The 18,309-nt window shown below is 44.0% G+C and overlaps 1 protein-coding gene across 1 annotated transcript in view; it reads right to left on the bottom strand.

Moving 5' to 3' along the window:
- Positions 1–17,622, bottom strand: part of ST6GAL2 (ST6 beta-galactoside alpha-2,6-sialyltransferase 2) — a 34,139-nt gene extending 16,517 nt beyond the window's left edge. Inside the window, exons 1-4 of the mRNA XM_004369299.2 lie at positions 16,677–17,622; positions 7,015–7,112; positions 4,783–4,884; positions 1,909–2,083 (exon numbers count right to left, since the gene is read on the bottom strand). Of these exons, the coding sequence (XP_004369356.1) occupies positions 1,909–2,083; positions 4,783–4,884; positions 7,015–7,112; positions 16,677–17,622 (1,321 nt within the window). The remainder of the gene's footprint in view (positions 1–1,908; positions 2,084–4,782; positions 4,885–7,014; positions 7,113–16,676) is intronic.
- Positions 17,623–18,309: the final 687 nt, after the last annotated feature.

The raw sequence follows: 18,309 nt of genomic DNA, 5'->3' as shown, positions 1-18,309 counted from the left end.
AGGGGACTGGGGGAGTCACTGCTTAGAGGGCACCGAGTTTCTGTTGTGGATGATGAAAAATTTGGAAATGGAGATTTGTGACGGTTCCATAATATGGTGAGTGTAATTGTGCACTGAATCACACATGTAAAAATGTAAAACTGTACACGTAAAAATGGTTGAAATGGCAAACGTTTTGTTATATATATTTTACCACAATTACAAAAAATGCACACGTGGGAAAGTATTTTTCCATAGCTATGACTATTTAAGTTGAATTTTTCAAACTATGTGTAGATGATCACTATATCTGACAACCCATCTTATTGTGTTTTAAAGGTTTTGTTCTAATCAAATATTAGCCATATGAACTCACGAGAAGGCAACAAAATGAAAGACTTTATTAAACTTCTGTCACATTCTATCATGCTCTTTAAGCGTTAGCCTATCCTGTTTACCCTTTGCTGACAAACTAGATTATACTTTCTTTCCTAAATCAACAGGGTCCTTCTAAATTGCACAAAAGGTAAAGAATTTAGGTTTTCAAAAGAGGGATCTGGAAACAAAGAGTGTCAAAGGCATGACTTTAAAAGGGGGGGGGGAGCTGTTATCAGGAAAATAATGAGCAGAATCATATTCTAATCCTTTCTTGAATTTTACATAGAATATTTCACATTATTACAATACTGAAAATCCACTCCTAAATCTGCAAGCTTCAATTCGGGCAAGCTGTGTGCCCCATATCCATAACCAAACCACTGTAATCTCTATAAATCTCTGGCTTATCCAGGGGGACCCACTGTATGGCCCAGGTAAGTGCAGGGTTGTACATCAACTGAAATCGGGGCAGAGAACATGACAATTTTTTACAGATAAAATGAATATCCTCTGGCCTGTTTAAAGCCTTTCATATTGCCAAGGAGATCTAAAATATTCCTGAATGTTGTCCTTGCTCTGGTAAAATCAAAGTAGGCATGAAATAACGGGGTAAGATAAAACATAGATTAAAAAAAATGGGGTAAAACCACAAACTTTGAGGATCAAAGCATGGCTGCAAAAAAATATAATAACCCAGGTTTGATCATCTTGTCATAAAAAGTCATCTTCGGATTAGAGCTAGCAGGTTCTCTGATTGAGAGAGATGTACAAGATTCTAGAACTGATAGCATCAAAGCCCCAAACCACCAGCAATCTTGTATATTTACGGCGAGATCCTGTGGTCACAAATTCAGCTCATCATCCTGGCATCATATAACCAATGTGATGTGGTATGTGGATTAAAAAGGCTGCAATTTCTCTGACACTGCTCCCATGCCCATCATCAGAAGGTGGAGTCTGCGTTTCCTCCCCTTGAATCTGCTGGGCTCTGTCACTGCTCTGACGGATAGAATACAGCACAAGTCACGCTGGACAAGTTAAGAGACAGGGAACTTTCGTTTCCAGTCATTCGGAACACTCTCCTGAGGAGCTCTGAACTGCCATTTAAGAAGTTCAATTACCTTGAGACCACCATGCAAGACAGCCCACCTGCAGACACATAGTCAACAGTCCCAGCTGAGCGTGGCCTTCCAGTCATCCCTGCCATCTTCACAGGGGAGTGAAGCCATCACATGAACCAGCTGAACACCACCAAGTGGCCTCCATGGAAGCCATGTGGAACGGGAGAATTGCCCACCAAGCCTGTGCTAAGCCAGAAAATCATGAGAGAAATAAAACAGTTCCTGCTTTACACCTCTGAAGTTCAGGGTAGTTTGTTAGGCAGCAATAGGTAACTGGAACAGAGTGTCTCTTTTCCTTACTCAATCGATTTTCCCTCCGAAATTACCTATGAATTGCCCCTACTACATAGCATGACTGTATATATTTGCTAACTATCAAGCCTAACCCTGCCCTCCCACCCAATCATTCTAACTTTTAATATATACCTACCAATGAAACCAGAAGATGGTGGGTTGGGCTGGATCTTCTCCTTAGTGTTCTCCTGGATAATGTCCCAAAGCTGCCATATAAATTTAGGATGAAGAATGTAAAATGGCTGATTTGGGTTTCTCTGACGATGCTGAATATATGGAGTGAACAGGTTGTAGTCTGGCTTCTTATACCACTAAGAGGGGAAAAAAAAAAAAAGATCAACACAATCAAGTGCAGAGGATACACAGTAAAGAGAAAGCAGGGCAGAACCCAGGAGGGTGGATTGAGAGGCTGGGGGACAGGCTGGGGTGGGAAGAAGATGGGCAAGAAAATGATTCATCACTTCTATAGGCACTTCCTCACTAGTATGAGGGAAAGTACAAGGAGAAACCAGGATTCCAGCCCCAGCAGGAGCTAATGGTTTATTCTTTAGTCAGTGGAAGCAAATGGGCTAGATCAGGAGTCTGCAGACTATTTCTGTAAAGGGAAAATAGTAAACATTTTAGGCTTTGGCATCATGCAGTATCTCTCATAACGATTCATCCCTGCCATTGCAGGGTGAAAGCAGCTTAGACGATATGCAATGGATGGACATGTCTGTGTTCCAATAAAACTTTAGTTACCAAAACAGGTGGCAACCAGATTTGTCCCATGGCTATAGTTTTATTTCAAAAGAAAGTTTTCCAAATCTGATCTGTAGTGACAGAAAAATGTAGTTGCCCGGTGTGGAGTTGGGGATGGGGAGACTGGGGCACAGAAGAACTTTTTGGGGTGATGGAAATATTCTATATCTTGATTGTGGTGGTGAGTGCATGAGTGTATAAAACTGGTAATATTCACCAAAATGTACTCTTACTATTATTGTATGTAAATTATAGCACAGTAAGGTTGATTTAAAAAAAAAAAAAAGCCTTCAGAGGTATCTCAGGTGCCACCGTGAAATAGGATTTGGAGAAGATGTGTGCGGGAAAGGCTGAACTCATGCTCCCTTCAAACAGGTACCACGGGTTGTATATACCATCTAAGATCCCAAGTAATATTCTATTAATGAAAGAGTTCTGTGGTTTTACCATTTTTGAAAATGACTGGCCCAAATTACCTTGTGGCCCCCAAGCTACAAGGCCCCGGGAAGGAAGCAAGAGAAGTGTGGGACCAGAAAAGGAATTGTTCCTATCACTCTTCTCCCAGATTCTCACACAGCAGAGTGCAGGCCCCCATAGCAACGGGCCATGACCCTTGGATTTCAGCTCAGTTGCTGCCCGTATCCTTCAAGTTGAACGGCACTGTGCCCTGGGCTTAGATGCTTCCAACAGAGGAAGAAACAAGCTCAAACAGCTGGAAGCTCTCTGTCTGTTCTCCAAAAGCAAGAGAGTTGTCAGAGCCTAAAACCAGAAAACCTCAGACTGGGAAGGAGGGTGAAAAGTACAAACACTCATGTGACGCATGATTCTCAACGAAGCGCGCGTATGGGAATCAACTAAGAAGTGTTCTCAAAAAACACAGAGAGCCCGTATCCCACATTTCTGGAAACAGGGCTATGACAGATATGATTTGGAAAATACTCTCCAAGTGATTCTGATTTGCATTCGTGGTTAAGAACCAGTTAGCAACCATGCCAGGTAAATATCCAGCCTCAGTCTCAAGATGCACAGTGCCCAAATCCTCTTTCTCCTGAGGGACCTATCCTACTGTGGGCAGTTTTCTTAGAAAGTTACTCCTTATGTGGCACCAATGTGTGTCATCTCACATTCATCTTAAGAAAGCTGCATTTTCTTGAGGCCAACACAAAAGACATTCAGTTACACAGCCGACAGCATCTTTCTCTAGGTTAACTTTCATTCATCATTCCTACCCTTCATTAAAAGACAAGGACACCAGCTTTCCTCGCAAGGTTTCACCAAAAGTAGCTAGCTGCTTGTTCTGCTACAAATAGGCTTCTATTTACTGCGATTTCACAAATATAACTTGCTTGTATTTTGGTGGCTAGTAATAATCTTGTTTGAGCTACATCACATAAGATTAAAAAGGCTTACAGGCAGACGCCAAAGAGAGGCACACTCAACAAATGCCTGTAACGGGTTTCACTGGAATAATAATGAGCTGTTGATTCACAGAGTTTAGATTCTCTTGTCAAATACTTCCAATTTATTCCAAAAGGTCTTGTAACTATTTAGAAGGTGATGTAACCCTATTGCAATTTAAAAACTCTGAGTTTAATTAGCCCAACTTCCAGTGTAACTAGGAATTTCTAAACATTTAGACATTCTACATTTTTTTTCCTTAAATCTTCCAGAACAAAAGCACTTTAGCATGAGATGGATAACGCTCACCAAGTAAGCTACTGTAACTGGGGAGGAAAAACAGTGTTAACACGTACGCATTTAATTAGTACCTATGATCAGTTTCATTGCGTCCGTCGAAGCTTAATCCTTGTCTTGCTCTCATTGCTCATCAGTCAAAGCGTTGTCTGACTATTGGGGTAGGACTGAATTGTGTTTCCTCAAAATTTGCGTTGGAATCCTAGCCGTTATACCTGTAGATGTGATCCCATTTGGGAATAGGGTTGACTTTGTTATGGTAATGAGTCATACCAGTGTAGGTGTGTCCTAAACCTAATCACTCCTGAGTTATAAGGAGCAGCGTAGACAAAGAGACCAAGAAGCCCAAACAAGAGAAAAATAGATGCCCCATGAAGCTGGCCAAGGAACTGAAGAACTCCAGGTTACAGAGCTGGCACAGAGAGAGCTTGCCCGTACAGCAGGTGCCCTGAATTTGGACTTCTAGCCTCCTAAACTGCGACAAAATAAATTCCTGTTTCGTAAGGCACCGACCGGTGGTATTTCTGTGACAGCAGCACAAGGCGACAGGACAGGTACCAGAGGAAAGACTTACAAGGTTGAGATTTGCGGAGTAAGGAGCAGGGTCCCACGCCACCAAAATGACGTCTTTATACAACGAACTGTCGAAGAAGTGATGGTTGGGGTTGGTCAGAATCTGCAAATATACAGAAATATATATAAAGAGAAAAATATTTCAAAACCAGTGTTTGCTTCTTCAAAAATTATATTTTTAACACACATACAAAAGTTAAAAAGAGGAATAAAGCAAGAGAAAATGCTCCTCAGACTTTCTATTTTCTGGCGGGGTCTGAAGAAGGGCAGACATTGCATGTTGAAGCACTTAAGAGAATGTTTGTGGAAATGAGTTTTTTTTTTAAAAGCACCAGTCCTTAAATGTTCTCTAGTAGTACGCAATCAGCTCTGCAGAGATGTAATTGCCTAGCTAACTCGGGCCCCCAACCTCTTCTACAATTGCTTTGACAGGTAATTTGGAGAGAGAGGCAGGCGTGGATGAAGTGGGTTATTAAGTCACCTCCAGAGTGCCAGCCTCAGGACAAACGGGACACAGAAAGAGCCAATATACTTCAATCAGCCCCAGGGTGTGAGAGTCCATCCTCTGTGGCTCTGTCTGGTTCTGGATGAGTTCTTCAATCTCTTCTGCCAATCATCTTTGTTTACTACAGTTTTGGAAAAATGTAACATACTGTTTCTCTTCAGTTTCAACATGTACTTTTTTTTCCCTTCACATTTTATTGTTTCTGATGGTGGGAGGAATCTTACAGGTGACACGTACACGCGTTTTCATTTGGTGGGGTTTATCTCCTCTCTGAAAAGCTGTCATTGAATGAATGGCGGGTCTTACCATCAACGACATCTTCGAATTAAGGAAACACGGTAATTGTTTCTTAAGGAAATAAGGTAATTGTTTCTTAACTTGCTGCCGGCTGCCTGGCTCTGCGAACTATGCAGAAAGCTAATCTTTTGTTCTGCAAGCAACTCATAATAAATCACTCATCACCTCATTTCTTTTCAACAGAGTTTCAAAAATCTAGAAACTGTTGTGGTTTGTTCTGAGAATAACTGCTATAAATTTGGAGCACTTTCTTAAAAGGACATGAAGGAAAGAGGTATTTTCATTTGCAACAGTACCTCAAGTTTGATTTTTTTTAATTTTCAAATTATACGCTTAAGTTCAAAGCTACCCTACAGGCCCTCAGATTTCACTTAATAAATTCCTGACAGAGTATCTACGAGGTCTTAGAACACATCCAGTGACTAAAATGTACGTGTAAACTTTAAGTCTGAAAAACACTACTCACATCTCTGAGTTCTCAATAAACTGTGATACAGCTGGAAAATGTTCAGAAATATATCACATATGTTACACCCAACAGGTGTCTAAAAGGATTGCTCATATCTTCATAAAGGCTCAGTGACTGTGGAAGTTATTTTCTGCAACTCAAAATCAAGCGAACGTGCAAGGAAATTTTTTTGTTGTTTGTTTTTAAGGAGTTGGGCGCTTTTTCCAGAATTTCTCTTCAGATGCCACTGAGTAGGACTCAGGTGTCAACAGCCTGGGCTTGAATCTCGCTTGACCACTTTCGGCGAATGACCACAGGCAAGTGGCTTGATCTCTCTCGGCTCGGCTTCCTCTTCACAAAATGGGAGTCATTTAGGATTATTGCATATAAGGCCTCACAGGGCACCAGCACCAAGGAATCGTTTCATACATGCTGGGTACCTCATTTCTGTACCTTTGCTCTTCTTTTCATTGCCATTATTTTTTGTAAGTTAAACTGACTCTTCCTCGGTTCACAAAACGCAAAGCCTATGATTTTAAGATATATATGTATGGGTGTGTATCTGTATATTTCTATATCTACTCCAGTTTTTCCTTTGGGTCTCATTTTTTTCTGTTCCTGTCATGCTTAAATCCCTATTTCTCTGGATTTTTCTCCCTTTAATTCTTTTTAATTACAAGACCCCTAGAAATAACCAGCAGCCCTGGTGGCGCAGTGGGTAAGAGCTCAGGCCGCTAACCAAAAGGTCAGCAGTTGGAATCCACCAGCTGCTCCTTAGAAACCCTGTGGGGCGGTTCTACTCTGTCCTATAAGGTCGCCATGAGTTGGCATTGACTCGATGGCAACGGGTTTGATTTTTCGGTTTAGTTTAGAAATAACCAAATGTCATGGTCACGGATAACCAGTTAATTGCTCTTCACTCATTCAGTTAAAACTATTTACCTACAAAATATACATATGCAAAAACACTCCGTCCGCCTTACCTGGGAATTAATGATGCGCATGGTGGTTTTATTTCCAACATCTTTCTCATAACCACGTGTAGGAGCAGAGTTAAATCTCAAAACTGCATCATGAGAATCTAAGGGCATATAAGTGACAAGCTTACTTTTTTTCTCTGTAGAATCACATAATCTAGGAAAAAATGTTAAAGTAAATCTTTCAATACCCGAAGCTAATTAAACATCATCAATAAAGTTAAGATAGCCACACACATTTTTCAGATAATTTACTATTTATTTAGAATGAGATCCCAAGTAGAGGGGTGAATCAGCATGGAACCATATACTAATCTGTTCAACTGTAAGCGATCCTATATCATTTAAATTCTGCTCAAATGTTTGTTAAACTTTCACATTCTTAACAAGCGACGTGCTTTATGCAGTCGTTCTTCCAACGATTCCAAACTGTTGGAAGATGGAATCTGGGGGAGCATGTAAAGATGCTAGAAAACAGGGCTTCTTATTGCTTGTAGAACACAGGAGCTGGTCATGAGAAATACGAATCGTGTCTAATGCTGCTGCCTTCACCAAGGTCAAGTCACTCTCACACAGGATGACCCACAGCCTTGAATTTAACCCTACTACTATTTGGTGCAAGAGCTCTGGTGGCATAGTGGTTAAGAGCTTGGCTGCTAACCAAAAGATCGGCGGGTCAAATCCACCAGCTGCTCCTTGGAAATCCTATGGGGTGGTTCCACACCGTCCTGTATGGTCGCTATGAGTTGGAACCGTCTCGACGGCACCTTACAACAACTATTTGATGCTAATTTGTACTGAAAAAGAAACACAACCCTGATTTCTGCGCAACCTTACAGAGTGGTGAAGATGCCGAAGACATGAGAGGAGAACAATATCAGAGCATTCTGTATTCCCAGGAGAAGGAGCTCTGGTGGTGCAGTGGTTAAGTGCTGGCTGCTAAACGAGAGGTTGGCGGTTTGAACCCACCAGCCACTCCAAAGGAGAAAGACGTGGCAGTCTGCTTCCGTAAAGATTACAGCCTTGGAAACCCTAAGGGGCAGTTCTACTCTGCCCTACAGGGTCACTATGAGTTGGAATGGACTCGACGGCAGGGGGTTGGGCTTGGCTGGGTATTCCTAAGAAAGGCCTGATTTACCGCTGCAGCGTCGGAGGACAGGAGAGACCACCCATATTACTGACTACCAAGGCTCTTTATATTCCAAAATGGCACACCTGCTTCACCAAGCTTGAACTACAACATAAATTTACACCTGGCTTCCTTTGACTTGACACTCAAGACCATCCCATGGCCTCTGAATGTTGGGCTGAGAGGTCCTGGGGGAACATAAGGCCTGAACGTTGACTCCCATATAACAGAGGCTGATAAGGAGACAAACAGGAGGCAGAGGGAAAACATTAAAAAAAACCAAACCCACTGCCGTCCAGTCGATGCCGTCTCATAGCAACCCTCTAGGACAGAGGAGAACTGCCCCATAGGGTTTCCAAGGCTGTAATCTTTATGGAAGCAGACTGCCACATCCTTCTCCCGTGGAGTGGCTGGTGGGTTCCAACCATCAACTTTTCGTTTAACAGCCAAGCGCTTAAACTGCACCACCAGGGCTCCTTCCTGAGGAAAGTAGGCTCACCTAATTAAGGGATGGAACCCCTGGGTGGTGCAAACGGTCAAAGCACTTGGCTGCTAACTGGAAGGTTAGAGGTTTGAGTCCACCGAGGCGCCTAGGAAGAAAGGCCTGGCAATCTGCTTCTAAAAAATCAGCCAATAAAAACCCTAGGGAGCATAGTTCTACTGACACATGTGGGGTCACCATGAGTCAGAGTCCACGCAACAGCAACTGGTGCCGGGATTAAGGGATGGGAATGGGGGTAATTTTCCTTTCCACAAAGCAGTCCTGAAATTTCCAGGGCCAGCTAGCGTGCTTCCCAGAGACCAGCCTGAAACCAGAGTCCATCAGCAATAAGGGAATTTCTATGGGCTGTCTTGAGCTTCTTTAACTGGAGCAATTACAATGCCTGTTTGTAAGAAAGTACGAGGTGAGGTTATGAATTTGCCAAAGGGCAGTGGGGCCACCCCGCTGCCGCCGCCACACCTCTCACCTCCCCGCCCAGTATCTACCGCGACGATACCCCATCTAAGCCCCCCACCTCCCGAGCAGTCTCCCCAAGAGTCTTCTTCCTACTGCCTAATTTGTAGTAACTCAGCACACGTTCTGCCATTAAAATGTTACAAAAGGTGCCTTTACGGACAAGCCCTGAAGTCAAAAGAATTCTGGCTTCCATTTTGAGAACCAAAATTAATAAACTTTTGGAACACAATGAACGTAGAAAGGATACCTGGCTATGTCACCAAAAAAAAAAAAAAAAAACCCTGTAATGTTCTTTTAAAGGAAATTTTGTAGGAGTTGGCAAACTATGGCCTGCAGGCCAAATCTGGCCTGCCACCTGTTTTGGTAAAGAAAGTTTTACTGCAACACAGACATGCTCATTCATTTACATTCTGTCTACACAGCAGCACCGAGTTGTTACACATGGTCCACAAAGCCTAAATATTTACTATCTGGAACTTTAAAGAAAACGTTTCTGGATCCCTAGATTTTAGAGGACCTAGGCTTTGTATAAGGAACCCTGCTGGCACAGTGGTTAAAGCTATCCACTGCTAACCGAAAGGTCAGCAGTTCGAAACCGCCAGCAGCTCCACGGAGGAAAAGACGTGGCAGTCTCCTTCTGTAGAGATCTGCAGCCTTGGAAATCCTCTGGGGTCGCTAAGAGTTGAAATCGACTCAATGGCAGTGGGTTTGGTATTTCTGGAGGCTTTATAGAAATGATGTCAAATAACCTGAACCTTCCATTACGTCACAATCTCACAACGTGTTTTGTTTTGGTAATGAATTGCCATGTTGTTTATTTTACGGAACATGTTTGCCATAAAAATTCAAATTATATTTGAGCTAGGAATTGAATTATCTAAGGCAGCGGTTCTCACTCTTCAGTCTCAGGACGATCCCTTTTAAACTCTTGAAAAGTACTGCCAACCCAAAGGACTTCGTGTACGTGGATTACGCTTCTTGCTATTTACCATATTCGAAAGTAAAACAGAAAAATGTAAATTGTTAATTAATTTAACAGAACGGTGGGCTATATTTTCTAAAACAACAACAAAACATTAGTTAGAAGAGTGACACTGGCTTTAAATGTTTGCAAATCTCTTTAACACCTGGCTTTACAGCACACAGTTGGTTTTTCATATCTGCTTCTGCATTCAATCTGTTGCAATATGCCGTTTTAGATGAAGTATATGAAAGCACAGATATGTCGCTGAAAAGGGAAGACTATTTTAAGAATCTTTCCCAATAACTGTGGATATTCTTCCTTGATATTTCATCAAAACTTGACAAGCGGCAGTTTCTTATAGTTGCAACGTGGTGTCTGAAACCACATCGATGACCTTTTATGCTCTGTTACATTCAAATCCACTAGTCTGTCTTGTCTTAAGAGGTCCCTGGGTGGTGCAAACAATTAAGCGCTAGACTACTAACCTAAAGGTTGGCAGTTCGAACCCACCCAGCAGCACCATGGAAGAAAGGTCTGGCGATCTGCTTCCATGAAGAGTACAGCCAGGAAAACCCTATGGAGCAGTTCTACTCTGTCACACAGGGGGTCGTCATGAGTCAGAATCAACTCGACAACAACGGGATTGATTTAAGGGGTTATCTTGCTCTTAAAATGAAACTTTTATCCATACATAATTTTGTAACGTCACGCATGGATCATTTAGGAATATTGGTTCAATGAGTTATATATAGATCTTCCAAATACTGGTGTATTCATTATAAAGTACAAAAAAAAATCATATTCACTAATATCACTGTGGGTCTTACCAGTTTTTAAATATGGGAAGCTTCAAGGCTCATGGTTGAAAGCTTGAATTTTATCACTAAAAGTGACAGTCTCAATTCATTTTGGAGAAAATGTTTGCCAAATCATTCCGCCTGAATAATCAAAGTATGACTGTCAGTCATTTTTTTAAGTAAAAATGATTTTTTCCAAAAAAAAGGATAGTTCAGCTCACACCTCAATAGTACAAGTGCTTCTCCACTGTGTCGGTATGCAGGCGTGCTTGCGTACTGCATATTTCCCATATTGTTACACAGTATCTTAAAAGCACGTGTTCTCAAGGGTTGATATTTAATAAATGTAACAATTTTCACTGCTTCATCAAGGACATCCACCAGTAAAACTCGCATTTTTTCTTTCTTTTACTGCTGATGCTTGGCGGTGAGGAACGTACAATCACTGCTCGTACAGTTTGGTGCCATTGCCTGATTGGTGCTGAGAACACGGCAGTCTCGCCCACCGCTGCTTCTGCGCCATCACTCAGTAAGGAGAACAACTTCTTGGTATTATTCCAAAAATAGTTTTCGCCTTGCAGAGCCCTGAAAAGGTCTTAGGGACCCCGAGGGTACGTGGACCCACACCACGTGAACCGCTGACCTAGGGGAGCCCTCTCACAGGCAGAGTTAGATGGGACTCAAAACAGGCCATTGCCAGGTACTCGGGGGCAACAGCGACAGCACCGCGCAAGAAGTGTGATGTCGTTGCTCCTAAGCCACATCACCCCTGCCCTAGAGTCAATGGTGACTCAAGGTGACCCCACAAAACCATGCTGCCACCTTAGTCACAGCTTCTGGCTAAAGGTCATAGAGACAAGCTCAGGGTCCCAGGCAGTGGGCGCACTTCAGATGAATTGAACAGTAATTCCAAATTCATAATTTCCCTGAAAATTGCCCAGCATTCGACCTGTAAGCGCTCAGCTACTAACTGAAAGGTTGGCAGTTCGAATCCACTCAGAGGCGCCGCAGAAGAAAGGCCTGGCAATCTGCTTCTGAAAGGTCACAGCCTTGAAAAGCCTACGAGCACAGTTCTACTCTGAAACACATGAGGTCACCATGAGTCGGAAGCGACTCAACAACAGTGCACGTTGGTTTGTTTTATCCTACACTGAGCTATGTTTTGAGCCTTCCAACAATTTCACAAGGCAGGGAGTGGAGGCATGCAATTCGGCTGAACTCCTCTGGAAGTGGTATGAGTCTGAAGGGTTAAAACGCCAAACTCATGTAGGAGGAACTGAGGTAAAGATCAAAGGCTGCTCTGGAGAAGTCTCGTGTTGTATCTAGCTAAAGCTTGTCAGTGAGGAGAATCAGATCAAGATGGGGAAGGAGAGGGAGTCTGTGTGGGAGGAAGAGCTAAAAGAGTGTATCTATCATGCAGGCATGTTTTGTAAATGTATCCCTGGCTGCGAATCTCCTTGATAATGTGCCTTACAAATCTGAGCTGTCCGTTCATATTTAGAAAATAAGGAACATTCAGACAGCAAGCACAAGGGGAGTAAAGTCAAGCGTCATTTCTGGAGAAGGTATTTCCAGACTAGAGCTGTTGTGTGTTGACCTTGAGAGCTGAGCTGAGGCTAAGTGTGTCCACTCAAGGAAGATTCAAAGCCTTCAAAGAGCGGCCCAGCCAGGCGCACGCCGGCAGCACAAAGCCACTGCCCTGCCTGTGGACTGTGCCCCAGTTCACAGCCTCCTCCTCCTTTTCCGACAGTGACGCACAGAACCAAAACGGAAATGGCACAGGAGTGAAAGCTTCACGTCATCAGGGAAAGACCTGTGCGTGATTAAGACAAAGCCATGATTCCTCTCTCTCCCACCCCGGTCTCTCTCTTACTTCTCACAGGGGGTCCGGCGGCAGCCTCCTCACTGACTCCCCTCGCACCCTCAAGTCCAGACTCTTGGAGCAATCTCTCTAAGATGAAAATCTGACTAGTCACTCCCCTGCTTAAAAGATTTCAGTGTCCCGGCATCACCCACATTGTGGTTAGAACTAGAGTTTTGAAGATCCAGGACCACGGTTTGAACCCAAGCTCAACCCACTGTAAATCCAGGTGCCTCCAATTTCTTATCAATATAATAGGAATAATAGTATTTATCACCTTCACAGAAATAATTGTATTTATCACTTAGGGTTGCAAGGCTTACAATAGCTAACACATACGAATTATTTGGAATAGTACCTTGTCTGTAGAAAACACACCATAAAAGGTACCTAGCAAACAGCTGACGAGCTCAGCTGCTAACCAAAAAATCGTAGGTGCCTCAGCCCCAGAGGTGCCTGGGAAGAAAGGCCTGGCAATCTACTTCTGAAAAACCAACCACTGAAAATCCTATGGAGCACAGTTCTACAGTGACATACACGGGGTCACCATGAGCCAGAACTGACTCCACAGGAACTGGGAATTATTACAATGACTAAATTAAGTCTAATTTCTGTAGAATGGCGTACAAGACCACCCACGAGCTGACTGCCTGCCTCTCTAGGTTCTCTCTCCTCTCCCCACGAGGCCTTCTTGTGCTTTCTGCAGCTTTTATCACCTGCACACCAAGTCTTTCTCACCACCTATTTATGGTGGGCCTTCAGCCTGGATTCCACTCTCTTTCCCCAGTCTCTTCCTAACCTTCCTCCCTCTGCCCAGCCTTCAACTCTCAGGGCGGGCTAAGATTCCTTTGTCATTTCTACCACGTCTGTCTATATATTTCTCCGTCATTGCCCTAACCACATGACACAGAATTCTGTGTTTGACAGTCTGTCTTCCCCACTGGAGTGCAGACTATTTGAGGTTTGGGTCGGTGCCTTATTCTTTGTGTCACTAGTGGCTAGCACAGTATCTGGAAGAGTTGGTGATAATGTTTGTTGAGTGATCATATGATCAGTTTTGCTGCTTTTTTTATTTTATTTTATTTTTTTAGGGTAACAGGATATTTCAAATTCCAAGCTCTCAGATAGAAACTAAAGTCTCAGAGAAGAAACTACTCTACAGAGCTAATAGCTTACACAAGCCATATCCTCATCTACTCTGAGACCAGAAGAACTAGATGGTGCCCAGCTATTACCACTGACTGTTCTGATCAGGGCCACAATAGATGAACCCTAACAGAATGGGAGGAGAATGCAGAACAAAGCCCAAATTTTTCAAATTCTTACTGGACCAGACTTACCGGACCAGTTGAGACTTTAGGACTCTCTGAGACTATCACCCCGAGATACTCTTTAAACCTTGAACTGAAACTATCCCGAGGTCATCTTTTAGCAAAACAACAGATTGGCACACAAAATAAAGGATTTTATCCATGAGTACGGTGGTCCATGAAAAAACCATCTATACGAGACCAAAAAGTCAACAATTACTCTAAAACAAAGAGGAGACAATAAGTGGACAGGGAAACTAGAATACTGAAAACAGAAGAACCAGAAGGCAATTGAAGAGAATGCTGACACGTTGTGAAAAATGTAACTAATGTCACTGAACAGTTTGTGTAGAAATTGTCAAATGGGAACCTAATTTGCTGTGTAAACTTTCACTGAAAACGCAACATTACTTTTTAAAAATCCCAAGCGCTCTCCAGCGAATACTATACGCCCCCATACACACATCTTTCTCCTGCTTCCCATTTCCCATACACTTCCCAGAATTTACGTTTAATTTAAGTGACGTAGGCAGATTCTTATTTTCCATTTCAAGGCTATTACTGTTAGCCAAGAGCAGACATTTTCCTTCTCTGTAGAGTGTTTGCACAGGGCTGCCAGTCCATGCGCTCGCTACCAACTTATTATTGTTCATATGTATGGGTGAAAACCATCATCTCGTAATTCTAGAAAAGAACTTTCCATGTTTCCAAAATAATTCAACTGGCTTTTCAATAACATATTCAAAGTGGAAGTGTTTACAGCTGCTACACTTTTCTCAAAAACAATTACAAGGTATGACTCAGTCTAACAAGTCAGAGGAGGTAATGGGATTGCATTGCCGATCGAGTAAAAGCACAAGAGGGAGCTAGAGGGCAGCCAACGCCCACACCTGAGCAACTCTGGTCTCCCTTCCAGAGTACTGAGGGATGTTCAGCCTGGGGGAGGCGTCCAGGCAGAGCTGAGGTGGTGCTAATAAGCACAAACGCTTCTGGAACTTTCTAGCTCTACCCTCAATTTTAAGGCCAAGATCTTTGGTGAGTCTTTTGGTCTTCACTTAGCCAATTTCACACTAGATATTTCGGGGCCAAGATGAATTTAGCTAAATAGTGCAGCGTGCCCCAGAATTCCAGGTTTCCTGAAGAAATATGCTACATAAACTTTTTTTTAGGAAAAGAGGCATTAATAACTCCGTGGGTATGCACGTGTTTGTGCAGGAGAGCAGGAGGGACAGATTTCAGCACTTGGCAGGCATAGTGCTGATACTCAGAGATGCCAACTTGTAAAAACGAAAGACATATCTTGTGCTTAACAAACTGAATTATGCTACAGTTAGATATTCTTAAAAGGTAGATACAAAATCTGATTCAAAGGCACCCAGACAAAACAATAAAGGGAATTTGAAAAAAAAAAAAAAAGATTTCTGGACATGTTCTTCAGTTACAGTTCTACAGTTCTGATTATGAAGCCTGAAATAAGTGCATACAGTGTAAATTAAATGTGGATACTGGAAACTAACAAAGCTATAACTCTGATGCTCATGTTCCAGACACATGTAATCCCCACTGTCTTTCATATTCTCTTCCAAATTCTGGACAGAGTCGAGTTTACAAGACCCCGGCCAGGGTATTTATGCAGGAGTAAAGAGCATGGGAATTCTCCCTGAACTGCAAGAGTCATCCAAATATGCAACTATGCTACAGAGGTATTTAAAACAAAACAAAACCAGAAGCAAGTCATTGCCTGCTTCAAAGCATAATACTTAAATTCCTCCTCTTCATTATTAATATTGGTCCTCAGCAATGAGAAAGACCCATGGTGCTATTTCACCCCCGGGACCTCTAAACCACTGCTATTTCCTGATAAATTGAGGGCTGCTCTGTTCTGGCATTGCTACAAGCTTATCTGACACGTGGGCTGTTATTAAGAGCCTGCTGTAATGTCAGTACAGGGACACAGGAACCCCAGAGCTCAAGCCCAGGCTTGTGGCATGTTTTTTTAACTTAAAAAAAAAAGAAAAATTACATTCAGTCTCCTTCCCAAAAAGTGTCTGAGATGAGATCTGGGTTGTGGAGCCAGCTTACAATGGCATCACCCCGTCCCAAGACAACTCTGGTCCATCAGCCACGCTTCAAGAACACAGAACAACTAACGGATCCACTTACGAAGAAGCCAAGAAACAACGGTTTCTGCTTTGTAACAAGTGAGTGATGCCCACTGAAGGTCAGTTCAGATTCATCATGACCTAGGCCCGCTGATCATGAGAATGTACTATTTGTGGTTGTTTTTACAACTAGACTTGAGGCTGAGGCTGCGTCTCATTCACGTGCATATTCTCAGTATCTGGTACAGAGCCTGGTACATAACACCAGTTACCAATTGCTGTCAAGCTGACTCCAACTCACGGCCACCCCATGTGCGTCAAGAGTAAAACTGTGCTCTATAGTGTTTTCAATGGCTGGTTTTTTGGAAAGTAAGATTGCCAGGTCTTTCTTCCGAGGGTCCTCTGGGTGGACTCGAATCTCTAACCTTTCAGTTAACAGCCGAGCTCATTAACCTTTTTCATCACCCGGGACTCCAATCCTAGAAAGAACCAGCCCCTCTTTACTACCTCCCCCAGAGTGTCTGGAGTCCAAATGACCAGAACCCACCTATTTCTTTCCCCAAGGAGGAGTTCAGGATTGAGCCGGCAGACATGACGACAGCACAGCTCTGGAGGCCGCGAGGGTACAGCCGGCTGAGGGGCACCGCCGGGACGTGCCTGTCCCACCCGAGCGCAGAGAATGGCGCCTCCTTGCCGTCCAGCGTCTGCACGCGCACCCTGCGCCGCAGCTCGCACAGCAGCGCTTCCCGGCTCAGCCTCCCCTCCCGCTTGCCCTGGAAGCGCACCCCATGCTTGTTGGTGTTGAGGTAATCCCTCATCGCCTTTTGGAGGCGCGGGTTCAGCATTTTGGAGGAGACGTTTCCCTGCCAAAGCCGGTAGAGAAAGGCCCTGGACGTGGTGGAATACAGCCCGTCCCAGCCGTCGTTCTCCTCAAACACGTGGCTTGGCTTCTGCTTCCCGCGCCTTTTCTTCTTCTGCTTTCTCTGCACGGTATATGCGGGCAAAACGCCCTCCCTCTGGTCTCGCTCCCCGCGGGAAACGAATGGCAACATCTCCTGAGCGTGGATTGGGGGCCCCGGCTGACCAGCAGCAAAATAGTAGTTGTCATCCCCCTGGTAGAAAGCACTTTGGGATTTTCTCCCGATCTGCGATGAAAAAAACTCATCTTCATTTTCAAAGCCATTTTTCACCTGGACCCATCTCTGCAGGTCACTGGGCCCCAAGTTCAAGGGGTCTGACAGGTTTCTGTCAGACAGCACCTTGTTCCCGTCCGTGCCTTCAGCAACAGAGAGCTCGTGCATGGCCACCATGATGGCCCTCTGCTTCCCCTGCACGGGAAGCAGCCTTCTGGTCTCCAGGAAGGAGAGGGAACTCGGCAGGGGTTCAGCAGGGTTGCTGTCGGTGAAGTAGATGAAAATTACCAGGAAGAGGAGCCCCCACGCAAATATTCCGAAGAGCATGAGCTGTTTCCATTGCTTCAGCTTCGGTTTCATGGCAGGTGTGGGGGCAGCACCTTTGTGTCCTGAAGCAGTGGAAGGTGAAATGAACCTGAAAAATAACCAGGAACTGCAATTAGCAAACATGGAACAACCGCTCAGAAACACTGTTTGGGGACAATATATTTCAAGCAAGGTCTCTTGGGGCGGGGCGGGGTGGGGGATCAGAAACCAGAAAACCAGAATCATCTATGGAGCTATGGCTACATTCAGGTGTCATATCCTGCCCCCGCCCCCACCTCCACAAGACAAAAGGTTCTCACCATCTCACCCAAGAGTCTGGAGAGACAGTAGGTGTGGGTGGGCATATTATTGGACAAAACTTGCCCAACTGATTCAGTAACATGTTTCCCTCCCCACCTGGAGACCCGTGTATTCAGGGCCCCGCCCAACCACTTCTCCCAGCATCTGGGTTTACAGAATACCAATCGGCAAAGCAAAGCCGGAGAGGTAAGCGTAGTCTGCACTCTCCTACCTGCTTATCAGACCACCAAAGGCCCAATGGTCAGATATTTCACATCAGCACTGCTGTGTTCTCAAATGGGCAGCAAACACCTCTGATTCCTCATGGTCTTCCTCAGGCCCAGCAGGCTGCCTGGAACACACCAGAAGCTCGCATAGTGTTGAACAAAGCAACACTTCAGTGGCTGTGGCTGCTGGAGGAGTTACACCAGGTGCTTGCTA

Source organism: Trichechus manatus, unplaced genomic scaffold, assembly GCF_000243295.1.
Source record: "Trichechus manatus latirostris isolate Lorelei unplaced genomic scaffold, TriManLat1.0 scaffold00004, whole genome shotgun sequence".
Classification (NCBI taxonomy): Eukaryota; Metazoa; Chordata; class Mammalia; order Sirenia; family Trichechidae; genus Trichechus; species Trichechus manatus.
Note: the sequence above shows the minus strand (reverse complement) of the source record. Positions and strands in the feature narration are given on the sequence as shown.